Source organism: Limulus polyphemus, unplaced genomic scaffold (assembly GCF_000517525.1).
Source record: "Limulus polyphemus unplaced genomic scaffold, Limulus_polyphemus-2.1.2 Scaffold2121, whole genome shotgun sequence".
NCBI lineage: Eukaryota > Metazoa > Arthropoda > Merostomata > Xiphosura > Limulidae > Limulus > Limulus polyphemus.
Genome location: NW_013667731.1, coordinates 8,448 through 19,524, shown reverse-complemented (window position 1 = coordinate 19,524; position 11,077 = coordinate 8,448). Strand labels below are relative to the sequence as shown.

The 11,077-nt window shown below is 32.1% G+C and overlaps 1 protein-coding gene across 1 annotated transcript in view; it reads right to left on the bottom strand.

Moving 5' to 3' along the window:
* The window catches only part of LOC106466009 (cleavage and polyadenylation specificity factor subunit 1-like), a gene marked incomplete at its 5' end in the record, with an annotated part of 64,640 nt that overhangs the window by 45,771 nt on the left and 7,792 nt on the right, over positions 1–11,077 (bottom strand). Inside the window, 5 exons of the mRNA XM_022393968.1 lie at positions 3,206–3,354; positions 5,590–5,901; positions 6,856–6,987; positions 9,725–9,826; positions 10,160–10,315. Coding sequence (XP_022249676.1) covers positions 3,206–3,354; positions 5,590–5,901; positions 6,856–6,987; positions 9,725–9,826; positions 10,160–10,315 — 851 coding nt within the window. The remainder of the gene's footprint in view (positions 1–3,205; positions 3,355–5,589; positions 5,902–6,855; positions 6,988–9,724; positions 9,827–10,159; positions 10,316–11,077) is intronic.

Here is an 11,077-nt window from a genome sequence, read left to right as displayed (position 1 = left end):
GACAAAAATTGAGATAAGGCTTGTTTCGGCTTGTTTGGTGTATGAAACGGGGCGGTATGGTAAAAGTACACTATTCTAAGCAATGTACAGACAAAACTCTTATTTTATTTATATAGAAGATAGGTTGACTAGCTCCCAGCTTGTACATTCATCCATACAGTACAAACTGGTGAAGTTATAGGGGATAAACTGCTTAGTTATAAAAATGACATTCTTAAAATGAAATAGTTATTTTTCTCAAAACATATTTAAATATAAATTTAATGTGTTTGTAGATAAGCTCTTTACAGGGAAGAAAATGTCTTTAACATATTGTGTAAATAATGTAATATTACTATAACTGGTTTCCTAGATACACCAACCTTAAAACTTTCAGGATAGCCAGACTATATTTATATGAGCTTTATATACAAGTGTTTACTGATTATATATATTGAAAAATATTGATTAACATATTTTGTGATTGACACATGATAAACAGTATTATACCATACATTATACAGTAGTTTAAAACAAACAACATCAATTATACTTCACTGTATCTCAAGGTTAGTACTAATCAATAGATTTCTGGAAATTAACTCCAAAAACAAAATCAACAGATTTCTTGAGGTTAACTCCAAATACAAATCAATAGTTTTCTGGAAATTATCTCAAAGTAATAACCAATAGATATAGGTTAACTCAAAGAGATTTCTGGAGGTGAACTCAGACTAATAATCAACAGATTTCTTGAGGTTAACTCCTAACACAAATCAACAGTTTTCCGGAGGTTATCTCAAAGTAATAACCAATAGATATAGGTTAACTCAAAGAGATTTCTGGAGGTGAACTCAGACTAATAATCAACAGATTTCTTGAGGTTAACTCCTATCACAAATCAATAGTTTTCTGGAGGTTATGTCAAAGTAATAACCAATAGGTTTCTTGAGGTTAACTCCTAACACAAATTATCAGCTTCCCGGAAGTTTCAATGTATATTAACGCATTTCCTGTTAAATGTTTATCAATCTTAATATTAACCTGATTTTATTTCTAAGTTAATATTTGTTTACTTTTCATATAAGACTTTGATAACATATGAAAAATACTTCTCTCACATTATCTTTTTATATTAGGATATAACGTATTTAAAAGATTTGTTTTGTTTCAACAATCCATAATGAAAAAAACACTATTAATTTTATATATTCAAAACAAACATCTCATTTGATGTGGATGTATTCATAAAATTAAATTGCAATCACTTAAGTGGTTTTAATCTAAATTTAGCACTGTTTAGACATTTTCAACGAACAATTTACTATTCAAATAGGGTCACATTTCTGTGTATTCTTCTAACAGATATGGAAAGGAACATATGTGAAATGTAAACTGCCACATATTTCTATCTGTAATTCTAATAAACATGGAACAGAACGAGGGTGAAAACATAAATTACTACATACTTCTCTGTATTATCCTAACAAATATGGAATTGAAAATGTGTGAAAACGTAAACTGTTACACATTTCTATGCATTATCCTAACAAATACAGAACTTCATACATGTGAATAGGTAAGCAACTGGGAGTATTGATAACTTTCTAGAATCACTTAGGCCCAACCATCAATTTTTCTGCTATAGTCTAGTCCTGGTAATTAAGTTGGATAAGATGTATCTATGATGCCAATATGTTATAAACAACATCAATACTATAAACTTAAACTGCACACAGTATTGGCCTAACGTGCCATGACAAATAAACATAATAGACACAGGATTCAAAACAATAAATTGTTGGCTCACTTTGCCCTAGAATATTGTTGTGTTCAAAATAATGGCTTATTTTATACCCATGATATTCTGATCCTCATTTACCTTTAACAAGTGAAAGTGGGATGTGTTGTTAAGTTTATCGTTCCTTTGTACAGTACCTGAAGTATCCAGGTGCTTGATCGTCTATATGTAGTTATGTATGTTCTCAATATAGTTGCTTTCTTATAAAACTGTTAACTCAATCCTAAGAACTAATTATACGTAACTCATGATAACCTAACAGTAACCTCAAAAGTCACTATCATAGTTTGCGTTTTCTGAATTTTAATCAATATTAGGAAGTAATGTTTATCTTCATCGATAAAAATTCAGTAGTTTTGTAGAGTAACCAGAAGATTAATCTTGTATGTGAATAATCAATTAATAAACCTGACAACCAATCAATTAGGAAATGCCACTAATTACCCAGCTCTAGTGGCAAGCAAGAGCTTTCTGTTCCACAAAAACAGAAATGGGAGTAACCAAGATACTGATCACTTCCCAAAGTTGAGGAGAAAATGATGGAGGGCAATATTCAAAATGATACAATGCAGATGAGCTAGTCAATTCATGTTTTACATAACTGGCTAATTACAAGGGAAGAAACATCAATTTGGTAACAAATCTTTCAAGATATTGCTTTGAAAGATGTTTATTTTTTGTAATTTATAAATTTTGGAACTAGTAATATAAAAATAAATAATTAGACCATCTAGAGATCAAATACACAGTTTACTGCTGAGATCGAAGGTTCAGTTAAAAAAACAAACTAAATATATAAATAATAAATTGAGGGTGTGAAAAAGTGCAAGAGGACTAAAATATTTTCAGAAACTTTACAACATATAGTGTAAAAAAATTTAAATAGTTTTTTACACTGATTAAGATTTTCTTCCATTGAAATGAATATGTCTATAAAGCTGTACTTAAGAATACCTAACCAAACCAATGATTAACATTTTACATCAAGTTAAAATAAAATCCAGCCCTCTCTTAATCCCTCTCTCCCTATAAAGGTTACACAGGAAAACAAGTGAGAATTAAATGTTGTAATAAGAATTTCATTAGTCCATTTGAAAATATTCTCAAAAAATTCCCATTTAAACATTAAAAAAGAAAATGATAATCAGATGATAATAATAATATTAAAATTTTACAAAGTATCACATTTAAAACAGACCACTTTTATTTCTCAAGCATTCTTCTGAAACAGTAAAATGCTTCAAGCATTGAAGATTTCATAAACATACCAAATGTTTCTTATGCAAGATATAAAGTACTACTCCTAAGTAGGTTTGCAATATCTGTAGTAATGTGACTAGACAAAGCTATGAGCCAAAACAAATTTTTACAAGAGTTATGGGGGGCAATACAAAAACTTAGGCAATATTTATAAATAATCCTTACCTTGTTTCAAATGTGAAAGAGTTTCTAATTTCAGTACTTCTTGCACTAGATACCTTCTGCTGAACTTCTTCATTAATATCTTGTCGAGGTGCTGTATTAAAGAGCCCACTAATGTCTTTGTACAGGCAGAGTGTAACAATTTTAGATTTCTATGGGAATAGTCACAAAATCACTGAAACAATCACTATCAGAAGCAGTAACAAAAAATCACCGTCATAAAAAGTCAAAAATCACTGAAACAATCTCCATCAGGGACAGGTATAACATCACTAAAACAATCACCATCAGGGACAGGTATAACATCATTCACAAAATCACTATCTTACAAAGTTAAAAAATCCTTGAAACAATCACAATCAGGGACAGGTATAACATCACTAAAACAATCACCATCAGGGACAGGTATAACATCATTGACAAAATCACTAAAATACAAAGTTTAAAATACTTGAAACAATCCCCATCAGAGACAGTTATAACATCATTGACAAAATCACTAAAATACAAAGTTTAAAATATTTGAAACAATCCCCATCAAAGACAGTTATAACATCACTATCATACAAAGTTAAAAATCCTTAAAAAATTATCATCAATCAAGGACAGTCACAAGATCACTGAAACAGTCATCATTAATGAAGGACAGTCACAAGATCACTGAAAACAGTCATCATTAATCAAGAAAAGTCACAAGATCATTGAAACAATCATCATCAATCAAGGACAGTCACAAGATCATTGAAACAATCACCACCAATCAAGGACAGTTACAAGATCACTGAAACAGTCATCATTAATCAAGAACAGTCACAAGATCATTAAAACAATCATCATCAATCAAGGACAGTCACAAGATCATTGAAACAATCACCATCAATCAAGGCCAGTTACAAGATGATTGAAACAATCACCATCAATCAAGGACAGTCACAAGATCATTGAAACAATCACCATCAATCAAGGCCAGTTACAAGATGATTGAAACAATCACCATCAATCAAGGACAGTCACAAGATCATTGAAACATCACCATCAATCAAGAACAGTCACAAGATTACTGAAACAGTCATCATCAGGGACAGTCATAATATCACTCAAATAATCGCCATCATACACAGTAAAAATCCTTGAAATAATCACGTCATTAAAACAACCACCATCAGTGACAGTCACAAGATCATTGAAACAATCACAAGATCACTAAAACAATCATCATCAATCAAGGACAGTCACAAGATCACTGAAACAATCATCATCAATCAAGGACAGTCACAAAATCATTGAAACAATCACCATTAGACAAACTCACTCAAGCAATCATCATCAAGTATAGTCATGAAGTAATTTAAACAATCATTATTAAGGATAGTCACAAAACCATTGAAATAATTGCCAACAGGAACAGTCACAAAGTTATTGAAATAATAACTAACAGAAACAGTCACAGAATCATTAAAATCATCACTACACTATCAGGTACAGTCATTGAAACCATCAAAGAATTTTGGAAATATGACCATAACTGTTGGAATATTAGCTATTCCAGCATTTCTCAACCTTTTGCACCTCAAGACTCACTTAGTTATTTGACACAACAGTAAAAGGTCATGTATGCAGTTTATGACTCATTCGATTAAGACTGTCACAGTTGTCCTGACTAATAACTGAATGACTCATGGCCCATTGATTGAGAATCATTGGGCTACCCCATTAACTCGCAGAACTTTACTTCAAATCTTAAGTGTACATTTGTCAGAGCACTGTTTAGATCAGATGTTCTCAACATTTTTATGTCAAGTTAGATCTTTGAGTCACAAATGTACTCCCTGAAATATATAGTTTCTTAAAAAAAAATTATTCATTCTATTAACTCATGGTAGAAATATGTTACATTCTAGGAAAAAAACACATACAAACCTGATGCATGTACTGAATGAAGCTCATGTTCAGTAAGCTGCAGGTCAACGACATTCTTGGAACACCAAAAACCTTCTACTTTCACACACCTATGTCATGTAAAACTCCTACCATATTGACATAGGTGTGTGAAAGTAGCAAGTTGTTGGTGTTACCAGAATATGGTAGGAGTTTTACATGACATAGGTGTGTGAAAGTAGAAAGTTGTTGGTGTTACCAGAATATGGTAGGAGTTTTACATGACATAGGTGTGTGAAAGTAGAAATTTGTTGGTGTTACCAGAATATGGTAGGAGTTTTACATGACATAGGTGTGTGAAAGTAGAAAGTTGTTGGTGTTACCAGAATATGGTAGGAGTTTTACTTCTGGTAACACCAACAGCCTTCTACTTCCATACACCTATGTCATGTTAATTCTGTTGATACAAACATTTCATATTCAAACCATAAAACAGGAGTCTTACTTACACCTGCAGCTAACATTGGTCTTGACACTCCCAAAAAGACACTGTGCTCCTGTCTCAGAGTAAGTTGGATGGCAAGTCCCTCAGCACTCATGATGATTACATATGGATCAGCAATAGATGCCAGAACAATGGGAGAACCTACATCTAATGGAATGTGCTGTAACTGTTTCACTCCTTCAAGAAGCCTCACTCCCATGGGAGATACCTGCAGTATGTACCGATTGTTTCCAATATTTCCAGCATATACAGTAGAAGCTTGGGTACTAAAACCACTGTGATCAAGTTCATTGATTTCCTGACCAGTCTGAAGAATCTAGAAAACAACAACAAAATGTGTATCTCTATAAACAACACATAGTGTGAGTGTACCACTTTATGCATCTGTACACATCGCATACAAAATAAAAAAAGTACAGAGATATGAAGCATGCTATGAGAATGGTTACAATTAAAACGTTTCACTGTCCCATAAAATTAATCTTTCTAGATAATTAAAAAGTTTTGATTCAAACGTGGGACATTGTCTTAATACCAAGCTTTTATAATTACTCAACTACTTCTCAAATGCTATAAATTCTAGTTTCTATTTCCTTGATAACTTTAGAAGAATCTTCAACTATGCTAACTGTGTCAACAGAAGTATCTGTATATAAACATTAACACACAAGTTAATTTATTCTTCTTGTAATTCTTGGTTCTTCCACTAAGAGAACTAAAGGTCATGTTTTTAGAAGTGAACTTAATCACAAGTTTAGTGTTTTATACCAGTGTGGTGTACAATTCACTACACCTTATAACTTATACAGTTAACCAAGTTGGTGTACAATTCACTAAATTTTATAACGTATACAGTTAACCAAGTTGGTGTACAATTCACTAAACTTTATAACTTATACAGTTAACCAAGCTGGTGTACAATTCACTAAACTTTATAACTTATACAGTTAACCAAGGTGGTGTACAATTCACCATACCTTATAACTTATACAGTTAACCAAGGTGGTGTACAATTCACCATACCTTATAACTTATACAGTTAACCAAGGTGGTGTACAATTCACTAAACTTTATAAAAGATGTTGTAAATTAGTGTCATAATTCACTACAGCTTATTTAAAATTGGACTAGGAGGGGTATAATCTTCAATTAAAAGCTAGGACTGAAAAAAGACTATGGCCAGAGTTTAATCAAAGTAATTTAATCATGTCTTTAGTCAGATAACAGGATCAGAGTGTATCTTATTCTGTTAAAATAGCATCTGACTTACCATACTACTATCCAATCGACTGAGAATCAAAAAGGCATGAGTGTTAACTAAGTTCTGTTCATCTTTTTTTGCCTCATCAGTTGATTCAGAATCTTTTTTCTCTTGATCTTTTTCCTTGTTGTCTTCAACTTCCTGAAATGTCAACAATTGACTATAGAGATAATAAGTCACCAATGACTACAGATAGAACACATCACTATTAACTACACAGAGGTTAAGTCACACTTAGCTAAGAAGGGAATAAGTCCTTACTGACCATAAAAAGGATAATTCACCCTGTCTTCCACTAGTTCTTTACAACTTTTGTTGCAGGTATATTAAAGTATATATATATAAAGTATATATATAAGGTATATGTCTGTGCTTGAATGTGTATATCGTATCACACTAAAAGCAATATGATTAAAAAAGTCACAAAATACTCAAGCTCATGTGGCTCCAAGCCATATTTGGTCACAGTTGACTAGCTTGAACAAACACTAACGGAAGCACCACATGACAAACCTATATCACACAAGGTAAAGATGCAATGTGTCAATTGCACCATATATATTTGAACCAGAGCTAGCAAACAATAATGTGTCTAATGTTGACCAAAGTGGATGAAGACTGGCAGTTGCCCAATCTTTCTTGGTACGGAATAGTTTCAATAGTTATATGTTACAATGTCATAAAAGACTGTTTTACACTGCTAATATTAGGAAAATGGGACAAAATTTACAGCCATCAGTGTGGTCATATGGGCAATAATATAGTAAATCTATTAGTAAATTCCAGTCAGTATTTGTTTTTTTCAAGTGATGGATCTATATCTAGATGTAGCTCTAATATCAGCTGATGGACTCCAAATACTGTATTCTGCACATGCTCTGATTTGTATGCATATGACTAAGTATACATTATAAATTAGGACTGGAAAAGCAAACATAGCTGGGATAATATTTGGATAATTGATATTGTAGATCTAGCATTTTTTATATTGCATATTGACATCTCCAATGAAATTTCATAAATATTTTTTGTTTCAGCAGATCTACTGGTGTTTATAAAACCCGAACAGTTGCTGACAATTCTATATTACACTTAAATCATTAGCTAAAAACCTTTCGTTTTTGAACAGCTGATCATACACGACTATCATCGCTGTTACTGGTCTGTGAACAAGAGTGTTATGTGCTACTGGCATGAACCTGGCTGTTGCTCACCATGCTTGATGGATCTCCCTCGAACTTCAGATACACACTGGGCCCTGCATCTTTCTATAGCACCAGTTTTTTTTTTTGCAAATCCCATATCAAATTGTAGTTTATTTTCAAAGTCTGATTCCAAAAAGTGTTCACTGCATACATGACAGCTTTCAACAGACTCCATTTATCACAAGTTCTTGAAACTTACTTTTTCCAGGCAATGTACCATTTTCTGTCTGACTTAGGTGGAAATTTGTGCAGAGATACCCCATTTTCCTTGGGAATGTTCCCTCATCCATAAACAACACAACAAAAAACCATAGTTGTTTACTCACAAATGACTGTATTCACATCTGTCAAATGAAATTTGTTCATAAAAACAAAAGAAAAAATGAATCATTTTCACATAAACAAACCAACAGTTTTCCACGCACTGAGAGGAAGCTGACTGTGACTGGCCTTGTTTACCTTGAGTGATGTCACTCACTTCTGACTCAATTTTTCAACCAAGCAATCGCAAAGGCTGGCTGTTGCACTAACTTTGGGAAATTGCAGGGCTGGGCTGGGGACAAATTATCAAAAAATGACTTGGTCTTAATTTTTAACTTATACTTCTACAGCACTTAAACACAAACTTATTGTGTTTTTAACTGTATGATGTCTTTGATTTCATACTCAAATATTACCAACAAAAACTAAGATTTCACTATTTCCTTTTAGTTTTAATAACTTATCAACAAAATACGGTATTTTCAAGAGATTTTTGTTAACCCTTTAAAATCCCTTTTGTTTTATTATCTTCCTGAATAAGCACTTAGCAGTGACATATTGATCACAGTTCCAGGTTGTGTATCAAACAAAAACAAACAACATATTGAATAGACTTGTCAATACTCTCAACAAAGCAGAATGTTGGTTACTTTAAAGAATATACACAGTTTTTTCTTCTAGGTTTCCAGTCATGACAAAGACAATGCATTAAAAAAAACAGATATTCTAGGTCTGGGCTACCTGTAATAAACAATTTAATAATTATGCCTACTATTAAATACTGCTTTATTATTATATTTTGTTTGTTTGTTGCTAAGTGCAAAGCTACAAAAAGAGTTATATTTGCTGTGCCCACCACTAGTATTGAAACCTGATTTTGAGCATTATCACCAGGAAGTAACTTATGCTTTTAATACATCACTTTTCTTAATGATCTTTAACTCACGACTTAAATTTGAATTTTCAACTACCGGCGATTTTGATGTGGTATCCAAGTTATTCTTAAAATTACAGAAATCATATTCAAATGCATGAAACAAGTTTCTTTATGATAAGTAAAAACAAATATTTTCCAAAAATATGTGTTTTAATAACATTTTATAAATCAGAACGATTTTGTAAAAACAATATTTAAATTTCTTAATGTAAAATAAATATCAGGTCACCTTCAAATCTTATCCATACTTTTTAAGGGTCCAACAAAATAAAGAACACTCTTCTCATTGTTAAACAAACAAGATGACCTCAAATCTACTTCCTGCACTGGTGGTTCTGTTGGACCAACACATAATTAAAACACTTCTACTAACTTTATAAAATCTCAAGTTACTTTCACTTCCTGAACTGGTGGTTTTGTTGGACCAACACATAATTAAAACACTTCTTCCAACTTCTACAAAATTTCAGGTTACCTTTACTTCCTGCACTGGTGATTCTGGTGGTGCAACCACTGTCCACATGTCTACACATCCTGGAAGTTCAAAGGTAGTGACAACTTGTGGTCTCACTGATCTCTGCAACAACAAACAGTCTTTATTACCTTCTATAAAACAAACAAGAATAGCACCAGTAGAAATAACAAACAAAAAAGACCATAATGCTAGTATGGATAAATAATGATGTTCAAGTTTTAAAATGGTACTGAACATTTAACAGCATTGTTAATTTACTAAGAAATGATCAAGCACATGTAAAAAAAGAACAGCATATTCAACTTCTAAAATACTGCTGGTTGTGTGAAAACATTGTTAACTTCAAATACCAAATACATATGACCGATCTTGTTTATGTACATACATTACTGCAGTTACAGTAACAGAGGTACATAAGTAACAAAGAATAGTTACCTGCAAAATACAAAGAGCTCCATTTTTGCCATACCCAGCTGTGCTGACCAATTCAACATCAGGGTCAGGATTTCCAGAGAACTCTTCTGACAGAAAAGCTGGTTCTCCCATAGATATCTGCCCACATGGAGCAATATTTAGTAAACTATCACAAACCTGAAAGGTAAATTTTAATTTTCCATGAATCACTCAGAGGAATGGGTTGGTCAAGTGTCTTGTTTAAACAATACATTTATGTCAGCTGACCACAAAATAGTGACAATACACACCTTACAGAACTGAAAAAGAAAGTAAAAGGCAAATATGGTTTATACAACAGAAGACATGTATAACAACAGTTATTTATATGAGATGTTATACAATAATTAGGCAAATGTTAATAAGAAAATGACAACTTAAATATATATATACACAAAGAGTTATTGATACGGTGTTTAATACAATTAGTATAAGGAAAACGATATAAGACTAGCTACAAAACTTGAAAAAAAGGTACCAAACAAGATAGGGATGGAAGTGAACATATCACTTGATCGGCTCATGATCACATAACAGATCAAGCTGTCTTGACTTTACATGGAGAATAAAATCCCAATTACTGGATTCCCCACTTTGTATATAGAAAACTTGGTGTTTGAATAGAATCCCAGCTTTCATCATTATATCTTTCATTTAGTTAACTTTAGAATATTACTTTTATGACTATTTTACATCAGAGTAACATTTTATGATTAGAAATTCTAGTTCTATTTGTTTTGTGAGTGATGAAGCCAGTTAAATTATGATAGTTATAGGACATTATTTGCTTTGTGTGTGCATGTTATTTTCTGTATTTTCAGTTGCATTATTTAAATAAATATGAATTATTTAGTGTACTAGTACCATTAGTATAAAAAAAGGGTTAAACTTCATTGGAAA